Source organism: Pseudophryne corroboree, chromosome 5 (genome assembly GCF_028390025.1).
Source record: "Pseudophryne corroboree isolate aPseCor3 chromosome 5, aPseCor3.hap2, whole genome shotgun sequence".
NCBI lineage: Eukaryota > Metazoa > Chordata > Amphibia > Anura > Myobatrachidae > Pseudophryne > Pseudophryne corroboree.
Window position 1 is genome coordinate 106,955,645 of NC_086448.1, and position 21,324 is coordinate 106,976,968.

At 49.4% G+C, this 21,324-nt stretch overlaps 1 protein-coding gene across 1 annotated transcript in view; it reads left to right on the forward strand.

The window, feature by feature from the left end:
* ARL5B (ADP ribosylation factor like GTPase 5B) overlaps window positions 1–21,324 on the forward strand; it is a 57,278-nt gene that overhangs the window by 14,193 nt on the left and 21,761 nt on the right. The window contains exon 2 of the mRNA XM_063921553.1: window positions 19,325–19,385. Within this exon, the coding sequence (XP_063777623.1) occupies window positions 19,325–19,385 (61 nt within the window). The remainder of the gene's footprint in view (window positions 1–19,324; window positions 19,386–21,324) is intronic.

The window sequence follows — 21,324 nt, forward strand, 5'->3', positions numbered from 1 at the left end:
TCTAGAAAAACCCTGGAGGTACTCCCTTTCAAGGGGGATATTCTGTTTGGGGAGGACTTAAATAAGATAGTGGCTGACTTGGCTACTGCCAAAACTGCCTGTCTGCCTAATACAGCTCCTTCTGTGTGGAAGGCCAAAGGCACGTCCTTTCGCCCCTTTCGTCCTTCAGGTAAAGCAAAAGGTCAGGCGTAGCATAAGCAGGCCCGCACTTCCAAACCTGGTAAGCCGAAGCCCAAAAGAGCCTGGGCTGCCCGTCAGCCAGCAGCCAAGACCGATAAGCCTGCCGCATGACGGGGCGGACCTCCCCCTGGGGGATCCCAGGGTGGGGGGCAGGCTTCTAGAGTATACCCAGGAATGGTTGAAGACCACTTCAGATGCCTGGGTACGGGAAGTAGTCACTCGAGGTTACGCCATAGCCTTCAATAACCCACCCCCTCATCGATTTTACCAGACAGACCTCCCGTCGGACCAGACAAAGGTAAACACTCTGCATTCGGTGGTAAAGACCCTCCTGGATACAGGAGTCGTAGTACAGGTGCCTCTTGCGCAGAGGGGACGGGGGTACTATTCTCTGCTGTTTCTAGTCCCGAAACCGAATGGGTCCTCCCGGCCCATTCTCAACCTCAAGGCACTGAACAAGTTTGTGAAGGTTTCCAAGTTCCATATGGAAACCCTTCGCTCTATAGTTCTGGCCTTGGAACCTGGGGACTACATGGTCTCCCTGGACATACAGGATGCTTACCTGCATATTCCTATAGCAGTGTCACATCAACAATACCTGAGGTTCGCTATTGGCAATCTACATTACCAGTTTCGGACGTTACCTTTTGGTTTAACAACGGCTCTGCGAGTCTTCACCAAAGTTATGGCGGTGATGACGGTGGTACTCCGCCGTCAAGGGGTCAGGATACTGCCGTATCTGGATGACTTGTTAATCCTGGCAAATTCCCCAGATCTTCTCCTGCGTCATTTGGATTTGACGGTCCGGTTTTTACAAGCCCAGGGTGGCTCATCAACTGGAAGAAATCCTCCCTGGTCCCTGCTCATAGCATGGTGCATCTGGGAGCACTGTTGGACACTCACAACCAGAGGTTGTTCTTCTCTCAGGAGAAAGTCCTGAAACTTCAGGACAAGATTTGTTGCTTCCTTTCTCGTCCGCAAGTGTCGATACATTCGGCAATGCAGGTGCTGGGCCTCATGGTATCAGCATTCGACATGGTGGAGTATGCTCAATTCCATTCTCGCCCCCTCCAGAAGCTGATTCTAGCCAAGTGGGACGGCCTGCCTCACCGGATCAGGTCTCACATGATCTCTTTGACTCCGGAGGTCCGTCTGTCGCTGCTCTGGTGGCTCCAGGACTGACAATTGTGCAGAGACCGTCCCTTCTGGATATCCAACTGGGTCCTGTTGACGACAGATGCCAGTCTAAGAGGTTGGGGCGCGGTGCTGGAGCAGCACTCCTTGCAGGGTCGGTGGACCAAGGAGGAATCTCTCCTCTCGATCAACATTCTGGAATTGCGGGCGGTCTTCAATGCGTTGAACCTAGCCCAGCATTTGATTCAGGCCCGTCCTGTTCAAGTACAGTCGGACAACGCCACCACAGTGGCTTACATAAATCATCAAGGCGGCTCTCGAAGCCGTTTGGCAATGAAGGAAGTCTCACGGATTCTACGTTGGGCAGAACGCCATCTACCGGCAATATTCATTCCGGGAGTCCTGCATTGGGAAGCGGACTTTCTCAGTCGTCAGGACGTGCATGCCGGCGAGTGGGGCCTCCATCCAGAAGTGTTTCAATTCCTTGTGGAAAGTTGGGGTCTTCCAGATGTGGATCTGATGGCGTCTCTACACAATCACAAGGTTCCGGTCTTCGGAGCAAGGACAAGGGATCCTCAAGCAGCATTCATGGATGCGCTGGCAGTGCCGTGGAGGTTTCGGCTGCTGTACGTGTTCCCTCCGGTGTCACTCCTGCCCAGGGTAATTCGGAAGTTCAAGCAAGAAAAAGGAAATCTGCTGCTCATAGCTCCGGCGTGGCCCAGACGGCACTGGTTCTTAGGCCTTGCAGGTCTATCGTCAGAGCGTCCACTTCTACTTCCACAATGCCCAGACCTCCTCGTTCAGGGCCCCTGTGTCTACCAGGACCCAGCCCGGCTGTCTTTGACGGCGTGGCTCTTGTAGCTTCCGTCTTAAGAGCTAAGGGTTTTTCTGAAGAGGTCATTAAAACTGTTGCGGGCCCGGAAACCGGCCTCTGCTCGGATTTACCATCGGGTCTGGCATTCCTACTTTGTTTGGTGCGCATCTAACCATTATGACACTTCCAAGTTTAGTACAGCCAAACTTTTGGCTTTTCTTCAGCAGGGCCTAGATTTAGGCCTGCGTCTGGCCTCCCTCAAGGTTCATATTTCTGCCTTGTCGGTGTGGTTTCAGAGAAAAATTGCGACTTTACCTGATGTTCATACTTTCACTCAGGGTGTGTTGCGTATCCAACCTCCCTATGTCCCACCTGTGGCTCCTTGGGACTTGTCGGTGGTTTGGAGGCGTTGCAGGAGTTTCCATTTGAACCTCTTGGTTCAGCTGACCTTAAGTGGCTTTCCCTTAAGGTGGTGTTCTTGCTGGCTATTGCCTCTGCTAGAAGAGTGTCGGATTTGGGTGCCTTGTCTTTGTAGTTCCCCAATATCTGATTTTTCACCGTGACTGGGCTGGTTCTTAGGACTCGTCCCGGATATTTACCTAAAGTGGTTTCTTCGTTCCACCTTAATCAGGAGATTGTGGTTCCAGCTTTTGTCTCTCCTGATTTGTCTCCCAAAGAGCGGTCTTTGGATGTGGTACGGGCTCTCCGTATCTATATGAAGAGAACTGCTTCTATTCGAAAGTCTGATTCTCTTTGTTTTGTTTGGATTTCACAAACGTGGCTTGCCTGCTCACAAGCAGACCCTGGCCAGGTGGATTAGAATGGTGATTGCGCATGCTTATGTGAAGGCTGGTCTGTCAGCTCCTGTTCACATTACGGCCCATTCTACTCGGTCTGTTGGACCTTCTTGGGCGGCCCAACGTGGTGCGACCCTTGATCAATTGTGCAAGGCGGCTACGTGGTCCTCCGGGAACACGTTCATAAGGTTCTATGCCTTCGATACTGCCGCTTCCCAGGATGCTTCCTTTTGGACGCCGGGTTCTTGTGCCCGCTACAGTGCGTCCCCTCCCATAAGGAACTGCTTTAGGACATCCCCATTGTCCATACTTGTGGAGCCTAGTGTACCCCGCAGCAGAAAACGAGTTTTATGGTAAGAACTTACCCTTGTTAAAACTCTTTCTGCGAGGTACACTGGGCTCCACAAGGCGCCCACCCTGACGCACTTAGCTTCTTTGGGTTGATATGGCATTAGCCGCTGACTCTTCTCTTGTCGTGAGAGTGTGGTGTATGTGGCTACTAACAGTTGTCGTCTTTTTTTCCTGCTACTGCATTGGGCTGGTTAACTAAACTGAGCTCCTGTGCTGGGAGGCGGGGTGATATAGGAGGCGGTGCTGTGCATTCTGGGAACAGTCAAAGCTTTGAGCCTGTTGGTGCCTCGGATCAAGATCCTACTCTACACCCCATTGTCCAGACTTGTGGAGCCCAGTGTACCTCGCAGAAAGTTTTAACGAGGGTAAGTTATTACCATAAAACTCGTTTTCTGCTGCGGGGTACACTGGGCTCCACAGGGAATGACATTGGGGTGTAGAGTAGGATTTTGATCCGAGGCACCAACAGCTCAAAGCTTTGACCTTCTTCCCAGAATGCATAGCACCGCCTCCTCTATAACCCCGCCTCCGTGCACAGGAGCTCATTTTTGTAGTTTGTGCCATGCAGTAAGCAGGCATACAACAGGGGGGCTGCTCCAGCAGCCCTGAGTAGAAGCTTTTAAAAGAAAAATTAAGACTTCAAGGGCTGCAGCAGAGGCACTGTTTGTGTTAGATGTCAGTCAGACGACATCTGCTGCAGCTCCATCACCTCCCCCAGCGGTGCTGTATAATCCCGCACCCTGGTTGGCGGGTACTTACAGCGGAGGCTCCGGTTTTCTTCCTGTTAGTCACACACACGACCGCTGTTCTCCTGGATCGCGTGGCCGCACTCAGGGAGGAGGTAAGTGTGTCCCCTCGGCGAGACCAGCTGTAAATCGTGATCCCACGTTGCCGGTGGGAGGCGGGCCGCGCGATCTGGCGTGGACACTGGTAGTACAGGGACCCCACTAGACTACCAGGGCAAGGGCACAGGTCGGTTTTCTCTCATAAACCATTTATATAAGCCCACAGTACCCGGTGGTGAAGTCCAGTAGGGGGATAAGGCTTTGACCTGTAGCCCCAGCTCCAGGGCGCCATTTAGAGTAAATGTTCCCGCCCTGGAGCTGCATATCTCTCTCTCTCTCCCTCACTCCCTGTCAGCGTTTGGGCGCCATTAGGACAAGCTGAGCTGATCCTGGGACTGTTTGGGCAAATCCTCCTCTGTAAAGCCGCCTGCCTGTCAGCGCTGTGCATTTTACAGGACACTTAAGTAATCTACATGTCTGCTGACAGTGTTAGTTAAGAAAGAGTGCATTTAGTCAGGGTTCTATAGTACAAGTACCCTGTGATATACATCAAGTCTTTACTGTGCATTGTTATATCTATTGAGTGTATAGCTAGCTATACATAGTACTACTCTGTATTGCTAGTCCAGTGCAGTTTTATTGCATGTCATAATTTCTGCATCGTACAATGTGACTGTGTGTGTGTGCATGTAGCTGCTGTGTGACCTCCATTTCGTGTACCTCACTCAGATTGCTATCCCTATATTCTATAACCTGAGGGGGCTAAGTGTGTCAGGTTTATCATTTAATACAGGTAGTTCACAGGATATACTCAGTGTGTATTTCTCTTACGTCCTAGAGGATGCTGGAGACTCCGTAAGGACCATGGGCTATAGACGGGCTCCGCAGGAGACATGGGCACTCTAAAGACTTTAGATGGGTGTGCACTGGCTCCTCCCTCTATGCCCCTCCTCCAGACCTCAGTTAGATCCTGTGCCCAGAGGAGACTGGGTGCACTGCAGGGGAGCTCTAGTGAGTTTCTCTGTAAAAGACTTTTGTTAGGTTTTTTATTTTCAGGGAGCACTGCTAGCAACAGGCTCCCTGCATCGTGGGACTGAGGAGAGAGAAGCAGACCTACTTCAATGATGGGCTCTGCTTCTTAGGATACTGGACACCATTAGCTCCAGAGGGTCGGAACGCAGGTCTCACCCTCGCCGTTCGTTCCGGAGCCACGCCGTCGTCCTCCTCACAGAGCCGGAAGATAGAAGCCGGGTGAGTATGAGAAGAAAGAAGACTTCAAAGGCGGCAGAAGACTTAGGATCTTCTATGAGGTAATGCTGCGCGCCATTGCTCCCAACACACACACACACACACACACACACACACACTCTGGCTGCACTGTATGGGTGCAGGGCGCAGGGGGGGCGCCCTGGGCAGCAATTATTAACCTTTTAGGGACACTGGCAGAGATATATACTGCGGAGGCAGTATATGGCAAAAAAACCCGCCAGTATAAAGATTTGAGCGGGATCGAAGCCCGCCGGGGAGGGGGCGGAGCTTGGTCCCTCAGCACTAACCAGCGGCATTTTCTCCACAGCACGCTGCAGAGAAGCTGGCTCCCCGGACTCTCCCCTGCTGAACACATACAGAGGGCAAAAAAGAGGGGGGGGGCACATTTATTTGGCGCAGTGAGTATATATTATAAAAGCGCTGTACTGACTGGGATTTTATTCCAGTATCCGGTGGCGCTGGGTGTGTGCTGGCATACTCTCTCTGTGTCTCTCCAAAGGGCCTTATTGGGGGACTGTCTCCATATTTATTATATATCCCTGAGTGTGTGGGGGTGTCGGTACGTGTGTGTCGGCATGTCTGAAGCGGAAGGCTCATCTAAGGAGGAGGTGGAGCAGATGATTGTGGTGTCTCCGTCGGCAACGCCGACTCCTGATTGGCTGGATATGTGGAATGTTTTAAATGCAAATGTGTCTTTATTACATAAGAGAATGGACAAAGCAGAGTCCAGAGAAAAGTCAGGGAGTCAAGCCATGGCTTTGGCTGTATCACAGGGCCCTCCAGGGTCTCAGAAACGTCCCCTGTCCCAAAGTAGCAGACACTGATACCGACACGGATTCTGACTCCAGCGTCGACTACGATGATGCGAGGTTACACCCAAGGGTGGCCAAAAGTATTCATTATATGATTATTTCAATAAAAGATGTTTTGCATATCACAGATGACCCCTCAGTCCCTGACACGAGGGTGCGCATGTTTAAGGAAAAGAAACCTGAGGTAACCTTTCCCCCATCTCATGAGCTGAACGCGTTATTTGAAAAGGCTTGGGAAACTCCAGACAAGAAACTGCAGATTCCCAAGAGAATTCTTATGGCGTATCCTTTCCCTGCACAGGACAGGTTACGGTGGGAATCCTCGCCCAAGGTGGACAAGGCTTTAACGCGTGTGTCCAAAAAGGTGGCGCTACCATCTCCAGATACGACAGCCCTCAAGGATCCTGCTGATCGCAGACAGGAAACTACCCTAAATTCAATTTATGCACATACGGGTGCCTTGCTCAGACCGGCAATAGCGTCGGCTTGGGTTTGTAGCACTGTAGCAGCTTGGGCAGATACCTTGTCATCTGACATTGATACCCTAGATAGGGATAGCATTTTATTGATCTTAGGTCATATTAAAGACGCAGTCTTATATATGAGACTCTTCCAGGGACGTTGGGCTGTTAGGTTCAAGAGCCAACGCCATGGCGATTTCTGCTAGGCGAGCCCTGTGGATTGACGGGTGATGCCGACTCAAAGAGACATATGGAAGTTTTGCTTTACAAGGGTGAGGTTTTGTTTGGGGAAGGTCTCGCCGACCTGGTTTCCACAGCTACCGCGGGTAAATCTACCTTTATGTTCCCCCACAGCAAAAGAAAACACCGCAATATCAGATGCAGTCCTTTCGGTCGCATAAGTCCAGAAGAGGTCGGGGCTCTTCCTTTCTCGCCATAGGTAAGGGTAAAGGGAAAAGAATGCCTGCTACGGCTAGTTCCCAGGAGCAGAAGTCCTCCCCGGCTTCTACTAAATCCACCGCATGACGCTGGGGCTCCACTGACTGAGTCCGCGCCGGTGGGGGCACGTCTTCGACTCTTCAGCCAGGTCTGGGTTCAGTCAGACGTGGATCCTTGGGCGATGGAGATTGTATCCCAAGGCTACAAGCTGGAATTCGAAGACGTGCCTCCTTGCCGATTTTTCAAATCTGCTTTACCAGTAATTGTCAAGGTGCCCCTAGTTTAACAGGGGAAGGGGAACTATTCAACCCTGTTTGTGGTCCCGAAACCGGATGGCTCGGTCAGACCCATTCTATATCTAAAATCCCTAAACCTGTACTTGAAAAAGTTCAAATTCAAGATGGAATCGCTCCGGGCAGTTATCTCCAGCCTGGAGGAGGGGGGGATTTTATGCTGTCACTAGACATAAAGGATGCATACCTTCATGTCCCCATATATCCCCCTCATCAGGCACACCTGAGATTCGCTGTACAGGACTGTCATTACCAGTTTCAAACGTTGCCGTTTGGGCTTTCCACGGCCCCGAGGATTTTTACCAAGGTAATGGTGGAAATGATGGTGCTCCTGCGCAGGCAGAGAGTCACAATTATCCCGTACTTGGACGATCTCCTGATAAAAGCGAGATCGAGAGATCAATTGCAGAAAAGCGTGTCACTCTCCCTGAGAGTGCTGCAGCAGCATGGCTGGATTCTAAATCTACCGAAGTCGCAGTTGATTCCAACGACTCGGCTATCTTTCTTAGGCATGATTCTGGACACAGAACAAAAGAGGGTTTTTCTCCCGATGGAAAAAGCCCAGGAACTCCAGAACATGGTCAGAGACCTGTTAAAACCGAAAAAAGTGTCAGTCCATCAATGCACTCGAGTACTGGGAAAAATGGTGGCGACCTACGAGGCCATCCCCTTCGGCAGGTTTCATGCGAGGACGTTTCAGTGGGACCTTCTGGACAAGTGGTCGGGGTCCCATCTACAGATACATCAGAAAATAAACATGTCCCCCAGGGCCAGGGTGTCTCTCCTGTGGTGGCTGCAGAGTGCTCACCTTCTCGAAGGTCGCAGGTTCGGCAGCCAAGACTGGGTTCTGGTGACCACGGACGCGAGCCTCCGAGGATGGGGAGCAGTCACACAAGGAAGAAATTTTCAGGGACTATGGTCAAGCCAGGAGGCTTGTCTACACATCAACATACTGGAATTGAGGGCCATATACAACGGCCTACGACAAGCGGAGACTCTTCTTCGCGACCTACCGGTTCTGATTCAATCAGACAACGTCACAGCTGTGGCTCATGTAAACCGCCAAGGTGGGACAAGGAGCAGAGTGGCAATGGCGGAAGCCACCAGGATTCTTCGCTGGGCGGAAAATCACGCAAGCGCTCTGTCAGCAGTCTTCATTCCGGGAGTGGACAACTGGGAAGCAGACTTCCTCAGCAGACACGATCTCCATCCAGGAGAGTGGGGACTTCATCAAGAAGTTTTTGCAGAGATAACAAGTCAGTGGGGACTTCCAGAAATAGACATGATGGCGTCACGCCTCAACTAGAAGCTTCGGAGGTGTTGTGCCAGGTCGAGGGACCCTCAGGCAGTAGCGGTGGACGCCCTGGTGACACCATGGGTGTTTCAGTCGGTCTATGTGTCCCCTCCTCTTCCGCTCATCTCAAAAATACTGAGGATCCTAAGACGAAGAAGAGTGCAGACAATACTCATTGTTCCGGATTGGCCTCGAAGGGCCTGGTATTCAGATCTTCAGGAAATGCTCACAGAAGATCCGTGGCCTCTTCCTCTCAGGGAAGACCTATTGCAGCAGGGACCCTGCGTGTTCCAAGACTTACCGCGGTCACGTTTGACCACAAAATCCTAGCGGGAAAAGGTATTCCGGAGGAAGTTATCCCTACTCTGATTAAGGCTAGGAAGGAGGTGACGGCGAAACATTATCACCGCATCTGCAGGAAGTATGTATTTTGGTGTGAAGCCAAGAATGCTCCTGCTGAAGATTTCCATCTGGGCCGTTTTCTCCACTTTCTGCAGACAGGAGTGGATATGGGCCTAAAGTTAGGCTCCATTAAGGTACAGATTTCGGCCCGATCAATTTTCTTTCAGAAGGAATTGGCTTCTCTCCCTGAAGTCCAGACTTTTGTAAAGGGAGTGCTGCACATTCAGCCTCCTTCTTGGGACCTTAACGTGGTGTTACAGTTCCTAAAATCTCACTGGTTTGAGCCTCTTCAAACCGTAGATTTTAAATTTCTCACTTGGAAGGTGGTCATGTTGTTGGCCATGGCATCTGCACGGCGGGTGTCCGAATTGGCGGCTTTGTCTCACAAGAGCCCCTATCTGATTGTCCATGTGGATAGAGCAGAATTAAGGACTCGTCCTCAATTTTTGCCTAAGGTGGTTTCATCTTTTCATATGAACCAACCTATCGTGGTGCCTGTGGCTACGGGTGACTTGGAGGATTCCAAGTCCCTTGATGTAGTCAGGGCCTTAAAGATTTATGCAGCCAGGACGGCTAGGGTTAGGAAAACAGAGGCACTGCTTGTCCTGTATGCAGCCAACAAGCATGTCGCTCCTGCTTCTAAACAGACTATTGCTCGCTGGATCTGTAACACGATTCAGCAGGCTCATTCTATGGCTGGATTGCCGTTACCAAATTCGGTAAAGGCCCATTCCACTAGGAAGGTGGGCTCTTCTTGGGCGGCTGCCCGAGGCGTCTCGGCATTACAGCTTTGCCGAGCGGCGACTTGGTCGGGTTCAAACACTTTTGCTAAATTCTACAAGTTTGATACCTTGGCTGAGGAGGACCTTATGTTTGCTCAATCGGTGCTGCAGAGTCATCCACACTCTCCCGCCCGGTCTGGAGCTTTGGTATAATCCCCATTGTCCTTACGGAGTCCCCAGCATCCTCTAGGACGTAAAAGAAAATAAGATTTTAAACCTACCGGTAAATCTTTTTCTCCTAGTCCGTAGATGATGCTGGGCGCCCGTCCCAGTGCGGACAAAATTCTGCAAGACTTGTATATAGTTATTGTTATTGTTATTGCTTACGTAAGGGGTTACAGTTTTGATCAGTCTCAGACTGATGCTGTTTTGTTTCATACTGTTAACTGGTTCGTATGTTCCAAGTTGTACGGTGTGGATGGTGTGGGCTGGTATGTATCTTGCCCTTAGATTAACAAAAATCCTTTCCTCGTACTGTCCGTCTCCTCTGGCCACGGTTCTCTAACTGAGGTCTAGAGGAGGGGCATAGAGGGAGGAGCCAGTGCACACCCATCTAAAGTCTTTAGAGTGCCCATGTCTCCTGCGGAGCCCGTCTATGCCCCATGGTCCTTACGGAGTCCCCAGCATCCTCTACGAACTAGGAGAAAAAGATTTTACCGGTAGGTTTAAAATCTTATTTTTTCTGTGATTTTTAGTCATGATATACCTCTTGAATTCCCTGTTTGTGTTGATACACTACACAAGGAGTTCTTGTCCGGTATTGTGCTGCTGATATTGTACTGTGTTGCCTTGCATTGAGCTTTCGGATATGTCGGCTACAAAGGGCAATGGTGCTGGTGCTGATCCCATATTGTGTGGTGGTGACGCTGCAGACACATTTGAGGAAAACCTAGCAGCTGAGGGTTCAGGTTCTGGGGGATCCTTACCCCTAAGTGGGACGGGGGTTCAAAATGACCAACCTTGGGCTACCTTCTCCACGCTATTGAATACGCTGGTAACTAGACTAACGCCCCCTATGGACCTCCTGTGCCGGTACAACTGCTTATAGTCCCCGCAGTTAACCCACCATGGGCAGATCAACTGTCTGCTCAGTTACAGCAATTGAACCAATCACTGACTACTCAGAAGTCTAACCCTCGCCCGCCTAAGACCAAGGGGTCTTCTAAGCGGGCCATTACTTCCTCACAATCCACCAACGTCCCAGACTCCTTGTCTGATGAGGATGGAGTTTATACTGACCCCACAGATTCTGATCCCGACGCTTCTGATGGGGATCTGTTTCACAGGTGGATGTTCCTGACTTGTTGGAGGCTATCAGGACCATTCTTCAAATTACTGATGACCCAGAGCCTGATGCTGCCCCTAAGAAACCGGACAGGTTTAAACGTCAGAAAGTGGTTAAACAAGTGTTACCTCATTCGGACCATTTAGTTGACATACGTCAGGAGTCCTGGGAAAATCCAGGAAAGAAATTTACGCCTCACAAGAAGATGCTGGCTCACTACCCTCTTGCAGCAGAGCTAAGTGAATATTGGGAAACACCCCCGCCAGTGGATTCGCAGGTGGCGCGGCTGGTGGTATCCTCAGCTCTGCCGGTAACTACCGTCACGTCTCTGAAAGAACCGACGGATAAGCGTGTGGAAGGTTGTTTAAAGGCAATTTGCACCCTTACTGGTGCTGCGCATAGGCCCACTATTGCAGCGACATGGGCTGTAGAGGCTGTTGACGCGTGGGCTTAGGAGCTGGAAGCGGAGTGGCCTTCCAACGCTTCTGATCATGCTAGAAAATGTCAGTCTTATATTATTACAGCTTCTCTTTACATTAAGGACGCGGTTTCTGATGCCGGTATTCTGGCGGCCAAGGCTTCTACTACGTCCATTTTGGCTCGCCGGATTCTCTGGTTCCGTTCCTGGTCTGTGGATCTGGACTCTAAGAAAACCCTGGAGCTACTCCCTTTTAAGGGAGACATTCTTTTTGGAGAAGACCTCAACAAGATAGTGGCTGATTTAGCTTTTGCTAAAACAGCATGTCTACCTAGTACTGCTCCTTCGGTGCCAAAGGCTAAGAGTACTCCATTTCGCTCCTTTCGTCCTTCAGTGAAAGCAAAAGGTCAGGCGTATCTGAAACAGGTTCGCACTTCCAAACCCAATAAGCCCAAACCCAAACGGGCCTGGGCTGCCCGTCAGCCTGCTTCCAAAACTGACAAGCCTGCCGCATGACGGGACGGGCCTCCCTCTGGGGGATCCCAGGGTGAGGGGCCGACTTCTAGGGTATACCCAGGAATGGTTGAGGACCACTGCCGAGGTCTGGGTACGGGAAGTCGTACCCAGACCTCAGCCCATTCTCAACCACAAGTTCTTGAACAAATTTGTGAGGGTCTCCAAGTTTCGTATGGAAACTCTTCGCTCTATTGTTCTGGCCTTGGAACCTGGGGATTATATGGTCTCCCTGGACATACAGGATGCTTACCTGCATATTCCCATTGCAGTGTTGCATCAGCAGTACCTGAGGTTTGCGGTTGGCAACCTCCATTACCAATTTCGGGCATTACCTTTTGGTTTGACCACAGCTCCGCGAGTCTTCACCAAGGTCATGGTGGTAATGACGGCTGTACTCCGCCATCAAGGGGTCAGGATCCTACCGTACCTGGACAACCGTACCTGGGGTTCTTGTGCCCGCTACAGTGCATCCCCTCCCATAAGGAACTGCTTTAGGACATCCCCAATGTCATTCCCTGTGGAGCCCAGTGTACCCCGCAGCAGAAAACGAGATTTATGGTAAGAACTTACTGTTGTTAAATCTCGTTTTCTGCTGCTAGGTACACTTGGCTCCACAGAGCACCCACCCTGACGCATTTAGCTTCTTTAGGTTGGTTTGGCATTAGCCGCTGACACACCATTCTCACGACAGGAGAAAGTGTCAGTGGCTAATGCCATACCAACCCAAAGAAGCTAAGTGCGTCAGGGTGGGTGCCCTGTGGAGCCCAGTGTACCTGGCAGCAGAAAACGAGATTTAACAACAGTAAGTTCTTACCATAAATCTCGTTTTCTGCTGCCAGGTACACTGGGCTCCACAGGGCGCCCTACCTGACGCACTTCGCTTCTTTGGGTTGGTATGGCATTAGCCGCTGACACTTCCTCCTGTCGTGAGAATGTAGTGTATGTGGCTACTAACAGTTGTCGTCTTTTGCCTGCTATTGCGTTGGACTGGTTATCAAAAACTGAGCTCCTGTGCACGGACGCCGGGTTATAAAGGAGGCGGCGCTACGCATTCTGGGAAGAAGGTCAAAGCTTTGAGCCTGTTGGTGCCTTGGATCAAGATCCTACTTTACACCCCAATGTCATTCCCTGTGGAGCCCAGTGTACCTCGCAGAAAGAGATTTAACAACGGTAAGTTCTTACCATAAATCTCTGGGGGGGGTTTTTTGTTTTTGTTTTTTGCTTTACTCCCACCTCAGAATTGGGCTCATAATGGACAGTTTCAATTTAAATTGGTCTGTGTACATCCAGTCACTTTTGGGTTACGCAATATGGCATTTTGCTGTTCTCTATAGAAATAAGTGTGGGTATCTGTGCCCGGAGGTTTGACCATTCTGCTCAATGAGATGAGTGGACTCTGGCTTTATTATGAGAGCTGTTGCAGAACCATAAGCCAACATATATTGGGCACTGTATATAGTCCTGAGTTCGCATCTGTAAGCACAGTAGCAGATTTATTCTTCTGAGCCATTGGTGATGGCCTCCTTTCTCCCCTCCCCACTGCTGCTCATTATTCCTCCAGTCAGGAAATAGTTATATTTTAAAGAGCTTAGAACACAGTGGCTGATAAAAAGGAAATTTTTTTTATTTGCTGGATTTAGTTTCCTAGTTAACAAGGACAGTCTAAGGTGGGTACACACTGGCTGATATATCGGCCGTTCTGTTGAACGGCCGATATATTGCGGATCCGTCAGGCAGTGTGTACAAGCGATATGTCTGTGAACTCCGTTGTTCACAGACATATCGCGTTGAGCCCGCAGCACAGCCGACGGCCAATATATCTATGTCTGTATGCTCAACATACTGCCCGATCCGTCCATAGATATATCCGCCGATCAATTGATCAGCAGATATATCTATCAGTGTGTACCCACCTTAAGGGTCATATCCAAATGTTCCGTCCCCCTCCTGCCCCTCTTGCGCCCGCCAGCGGTATTCTAATGTTACTGCCGACGGGTGCAACCACTTCATTTCAGCTCGCTACCCCCGGAGGTATTGAGCTGAAATGCGTGTAAAAAGAAAGAGCGATCACTTGTATTCCAAATGATTAAGAATAATGGCCCGGATATCATCTGTCTGAGTGAAATTCACTTGGAGGGAAAAAGACTATTGTTGCTCCGCAGGCCCTGGGTGGGCTGGGCGTATCATTCCTCTCACTCCTCCTCTTCCAGGGGGGTGTCGGTCATGATAAAGAGAACTGTACAGTTTGAATTAATCACGGTAAATACGGACCCACATGGTAGGTTTGTGTTTCTAGAATGCAAGCTGAACTCCCGTAATTTCTTTATCTTGTCTGTTTATGTTCCTCCCCCATTCTCGTATTTTGTCCTGCAGAAGGCGGCCTCATTTACTGCTTCCTCTCCATAAACTCCTGTTATTTGCCTAGGGGATTTTAACAACGTGTTAGATGCCTCTCTAGATAGATGGAGGTCTTCTCGGGATTCAGGGGCGGGGGGTGGCCAATCTATATCTCGAACTAAGTTTGCGGATTTTATAGATAGTATGCAGTGGGTAGATGTCTGGAGGGCTCGCTACCCTATGCTTAGGCAGTACTCGTGTTTCTCCAGTACGTACGGCTCCTTCTCCAGAATCGACTTGGCCCTGATCTCGCCCATGCTCCTACCTAACATAACGGATGTTCATTATGAGGCACGGGGGGTGTCTGACCATTCACCCCTACTGCTGTCTTTTGATGTGGAGTGCCAGAGGGGACAGTCATATTGGAAGTTGCACCCGTCCTGGCTGGCTCAGCTGGGAGAGTGCCCGGATTTACCGCCTAGGTGGGAATATTTCTTTGCCGATAACGCGGGCTCGGCCCCGACACCGGTTATATGGGATGCATTCAAAGCTTATCTACGTGGTATGCTGATAGGCAAAATAGCCGCCCGCAAGATAGAGTACAGAGCGCTTGAATCTGAATATAGGGATCTGGAGACCCGCTATTTGGCTCAGGGAACTCCTGCGCTGAAGGCAAGTTGGCTATTAGCTCAGGAGGCCTGGCTAGCTCACCTTTCAGATAAAAATGCGTTCTCCCTTTTGTTCAGGGCCACCAACATATATATGCAGGCGGACAGGCCAGGTAGTTTATTGGCCCATTTGGTGCACTACGACCGTCCGGGGACCACGATAGTGCAGATGACTGGCCCTGACGGCTCCATAGTAGATAATACCCCCGACATAGCGCAGATGTTCCTTTCATACTTTAAAGAGGTCTATGACTCTCAGTCGACGTGCTCCGTGGATGACTTGGACCTGTACCTGTCCAATATACCCCTTTCCAGGCTTTCCCCCGAGGCCAGGGATTTTCTAGACGCGCCCTTAACTTTGGAAGAGGTGACTGCGGCGGTGGGAACTTCTCCCTATGGAAAGTCTCCGGGAAGCGATTGCATGCCCACTGAGCTGTATAAACAATACATACAGTTATTTGGTTCCAAGCTGCATGAGATGTGTACAGACATATTTGCCACTAATCAACTTCCTCCCTCAATGTCCGAGGCCGTAATTATAGTCCTGCCAAAGCCCGGTAAGGATCCCAAACTAGTGGAGTCCTATAGGCCGATCTCCCTTATCCCCACTGATGCCAAGATCCTGGCAAAAATCCTTGCGGTCCAGCTCAACTTGGTCATTACATCTATAATACACCAGGATCAATCTGGCTTCATGCCAGGGAAATCCACGTCCATTAATTTACGCAGGCTTTACACTATTTTGCAGCCTCCCCACGACTTCCCCTCGGATGCGGTTGTCGTTTCACTGGACGCGGCTAAGGCATTCGACAGCGTCGAATGCCTGTATCTGTGGGGGTCATGACATGTATGGGCTTCGGCCCTAACTTTATGCGATGGATTAAATTGCTGTATCAAAGCCCTCGCGCCAGGATCTTGGTTAATGGCTATGTTTCTTCCTCCTTTGCTTTAACTCGGGGCACCAGACAGGGATGCCCCCTCTCCCCAGCCTTGTTTGCCATAGCCATTGAACCCTTGGCTTGTTTGGTCAGATTGCACCCGGACATTGGGGGAGTTGAAACGGACCCATGTACTGACAAAATAGCCCTTTATGCAGACGACCTGTTACTTTTCTTACACGACTACGGTGTGGATATGCCTATAGTGTTGCAGATCATAGAGACCTTCGGCGGCTTCTCTGGTCTCCGCATAAACTGGTCCAAATCATTTATAATGCCCATTATGGGCTCTCCTCCCCGGGTCCCAAAGATTTCCCTACCGCTAAGCTGGACAGGCCAGTTTAAATATCTTGGGATCCAGGTTATTAATGAACCTTCGGATTTCATATCCTTGAACCTTGACCCACTTGTACAGCTGATTGTACGCAAGTCGAGGGCTTGGTGTAAACTCCCGTTGACAATGACAGGCAGGGTCAGCCTTATTAAGATGATAGTTTTTCCCAAACTACTGTATGTTCTTTCGCAATCCCCTGTATATATATTCCCGGCCTTCTTTAAGAAATTAAACAGTATACTGACATCTCTGATATGGGCCAATAAAAGACCTAGAATAAAGTTAAATACCCTCACTAGACAAAAAGATGATGGTGGCTTGGCCTTGCCTCACTTCCAAATATATTACTATGCGGCCTAGCTGGCACACATCAGTATCTGGTTGCGGGGAGGAGAGGAGGCTGGACTGAGCTGGGCATTTCTCCGATGTTACTACCCGGACCTCTCTCCGGCGCAGATTCTGGTGGTGGGGAGCGCTTCTCGGCTGTCCCCTCCCATTGTTTTTCAGGCCATGAAGATCTGGCAGGCTTTGATACGTATGCTTGGGTACGATAGTATGGACCCGGATACTCCCCTTTGGCACTCCGCATCACTTCCTGAACTTGGGTCTCTTGAGGGGGGGGGTGGTGTGGGCCCCGTACTCGGTAACCTCCATATTTCAGTTATATGACAATGGTACAATTAAGTCCTTTCAACAACTAAAGGAGGAGTTTGGTCTCCCAAACTCTTACTTCTACAGATTTTTACAGCTCAGGCACGCTTTACAATCACAGTTCGGGGATTCTCCCCCGGCGCTCCTCCCTTTCCCCATAAAGACCTTTCTATGCTCATTGGGTCGGGTCAAGGTGATCTCCTTCACTTACTCGTACCTTATAAAAACAATTCATGCAGACCCGCTCTCAAACCTTCTGGGAGCGCCGGGAGCGTGATCTGGGCCCCATAGATACGGAGGACTGGGAGGTGGCGCTTGGGAACCCGAGCCAGGTCACCAAGTCACTACGGTTCCAACAAATCCAACTCTTTATATTACATAGATCATATATGACACCGAACAGGTTGGCCAGATTTGGGGCTGGTGGCGCAGCCGCCTGTCCTAAATGCGGGGCCGCTGGCGGATCATTCTGGCACCTGATGTGGGAGTGTCCATCCTTACAGGCGTTTTGGGTTGGGGTCGGGTCGATTCTGGAACGTACGGGAATACCGAGAGGAATGTTGACTCCAGGATTTTGCATTCTGGGAGTAGGAGGACCTGAATCTGGGTCTAAGTGGGAGGACTTGTATGCTCGCAGTATCTGTGCCCTTCCCAAGGTGTGTATTGCGCGGGCATGGATGGCCCCACATTCCCCTACGATGTTCCGCATTTAAGGCCCTGGTGAACGACACAGCACTGAAGGATAGGTATATCTATATGAAAAATAATGTCCTTCCTAAACATGAGAAGATATGGTCCTATTGGATTAATTCTACATATTCTTCCCCTGCCCTTAGGATTTAGAACCTAAAGAATTTATAATTTGACATGCCGCACGTCCCCTACGACAGCTAGGCTGCCTGGGTCCCGTGGGACGAGCCGGGCTTCTCTCCCGTATTACACACTATAGGGATAGCGGGGTTCACTATGATATGCCGGCGGTCGGGCTCCCGGCGACCAGCATACCGGCGCCGGGAGCCCGACCGCCGGCTTACCGACAGTGTGGCGAGCGCAAATAATCCCCTTGCGGGCTCGCTGCGCTCGCCACGCTACGCGCGCCACACTATTTTATTCTCCCTCCAGGGGGGTCGTGGACCCCCACGAGGGAGAATAAGTGTCTGTATGCCGGCTGACGGGATCCCGGCGCCGGTATACTGTGCGCCGGGATCCCGTCAGTCGGCATACTGAAGACCACCCGGATAGCGCACCTCACTTCGCACAACTGTATGAATCTGGGCTAGATGGAGCTGTTTTGGCTTGCTCTGTTTATGGTTCATGTTTGTTTGTGTTTTGGTTGTTTTTCCCCCTTTTTTTGGGGGGGGGAGGTTCTCAGGTGTTTTGTAGGCTTTACTAGGCCTTCTAGTTGGGGGGGTGGGGGGCTATCGCAGTATTTCGGGGAGAAAACAAGAAATGTTAGTATGTGTTTCAATTTTGATTGCAGTTTTCAGAGAATCAGGTATACGCGGATTGACAATATACAGTCCTGCGAATATCGGCTGCTCCATGTATTTACACACATTGTTTGAGAAGGATATGTGCATGAATATATTGTATGATAATAACTGTAGATCCCAGTATACACTGAAATGTCTGTAACGATTTCATCCTTGTTGAATAAAAATACTCTATTTAAAAAAAAAAAAAGAAATACGTGTAAAGAGACACGCTTGGGCGCCTAAATGGGTCTCTTCACAATTGCACCCATTACTTTAGTCCAGTTTAGGCGGTTGATGCGCCTAAACCAGACTGTAATCAGCGCGATAACGGGGCACACTTGAATAACACTCCTCTATCTTCCGTCACTTTAGACAGGAGATAGCGGGTGCGATGTGATTTGAATCTGGCCCTAAATGTCTGATCTCAATTCTTAATAATCATAATCTACTCCTAATGTTGTGTTTTTAGTGTCATTCTGTGTAACTTTTTTTCAATAAAAACATTTTTTTTTTAAAACGCTATTTGGCATCGTCTGCTGTTCATAGTAGTATTTGTACCATAAATATAATATATGGAGGTGTAGGTAAAGTCTTGCATATCAGCCACATTATGCTGGGCATACACCTGACTAACCGCCCAGCCAACCACATGATATATCTGCATTGGCCGTGCTGCGGGGCCGTCCGGATTTGTCTGTGAATGACGTTATTCAGCCATACCTGGAGTACACAGGAGCCGATGCCCTAGCGTTATATGGTACGCCAGCTGTATGAATGATATATCGCATTGCATGTACTCCAGCTTGGTCAGCTCGTGCTTATTGTTATAATATATTTAAAAATATTGTGCTGTTCTACTCATTCATCATTTGCTGTTTTTGTTCCTTTAGAGCACAAGGTGATCATTGTGGGACTGGATAATGCGGGAAAAACAACTATTCTCTACCAGTTGTAAGTATTGATAATTTATTTTGCACAGTCTGTTAATTAGGCTTTATGCAATCAACATTTACGCAAGGGACTATGGGCCTAATTCAGAGTTGATCGTTGCACGGCTACAATCAGTTACTCAGAGATGCGGGGGAACGCCCAGCACAGGGCTAGTCCGCCCCGCATGTCTGGCTCTGCCCCACCCTCACAGGTACAAAAGTATCTCACAGCCGCCCCCTCCCGCCCAGCGACTGCCTCTGCCTGTTATGATGGTAAAATACTTCTGGGGGAATTTAGTTGTTTTCAGCTGCACATTAACTACTGGGTGCCTGACTTGGCTTTCAATTGTTCCTCTGTTTGGGTGGCTACTAACAGCCTCCTGTGGTGGAAAGCAGAAATGTGTGAAACAGTCTGTGGATCTGCCACTCTCTCAGCTTTGTGTACACATTTTAAAATGTGCAACCTGCAAAATATACAGATATTTATACATTAAGTTCTCCAGTGGGCCCACCAAATGTCCCGTCCAACACCCCCCTCTCCAATGAGGTCAGGAGTTGAGGCTTGTTAAGCCATGCAAACAAAGATCTATTAATACACCTACAACCAGTGGTGGTTATAGATATAGATGTAAAAGGTTTAGCGTCTCAGAACTGGAGATAAATTCCACATTATCAAATCATTCTTTCATGGGTATATCATGCTGCTGTAGAAATGTACGTACAGTACTAGAACACATCCTGTCACCGCTTCTATCTGTTTATATGGCAACATTTTGTTATGCGTGTTAAACGTGTTCTGTAAACCAACCATACATACTACAGGGAGAGGGCGATGAGGATGGAGCTCAAAGTTCCAAAGCATTCACAATCTAAACAAATGCATTTGTCAGTCGATACATAGGGGGTGAATTAACTGTTTAATGGGTGCCCGTCAGCAGCAATTCAATTGTGCTCCCGTATGGGCGCGCATGCTGCTGGCGCCGACACTTCTTCCCGCAGCCCACCAAGCTGCGAGAAGAAGTGCATGAGAAGCACCCAAAAGGGACTTTTCTCGTCATGATCCACACTTTAGTTGGGTTGAGCGGTTATGTGCCGCGAAATCCGGCACTCCTGGGCGCGATAAAACAATGTGCTCCGAATAAATTGCATATCGCCCAATCTAAAGTGATGGGGGGGGGGGGGGGGGGAGGGATGGAATTTAGGGCGCCTATTAAACAATGTAGTCGCCCCCATTGATGTGTATTAGTGAAATTGGTAGTTATTTAAAAGTAACTTCTAGTTTAAGCTTCCATCATCCCTTAGTTGAGCTGCTGTAGATGAGTAATACCTGTTTTGTTTTTAAGAAACCTGCTTTGTCCTACTGCTAATAGAACCGACTTTAAAGCTGTATACACACTATAAGTATCTGTCCAATGTTTCTGGCTGGACAGAAAATCTGGTAATGTCTGGGAGCTAATAGCAAACAACCATTTGCTCCCCAAACACTGGAAAACCGTCAAACGCTCATTCTGGCAAATTGGTTAAATCCGTTTTGTCTAACCAATTTATCCGAATGACTGTTTTTGGACGTTTTCCGGCTCTTTGCTCCCAGTCATAATCAGATTTTCATTCCAACCAGAAAGTTTTGACAGATACTTATGGTGTGTATCCAGCGTAAGTCTATCTTTCTCAGTGTGTGGCGAGATCGTGGTGCGAGTTCTGCTGCCGTTCCGGCGTTTATACACTGTTGCAACAGAAACTCTCCCCTCTTTGCCCCTAATTGAATAAACCCCACAATGTTTCCACTTAAAATATCAACATCATTAATGTTGACTTAGGAAACGTCAGCATTGTAATAAGTTGACATTTGTATTAGGGATACTGTTGGACATATAATTACCGTCCATAGACATTGTCAAGTCGACATCAGTGTTACGATTATGCACATGGCGACACCGAATGCTGATCAAATATACCATACG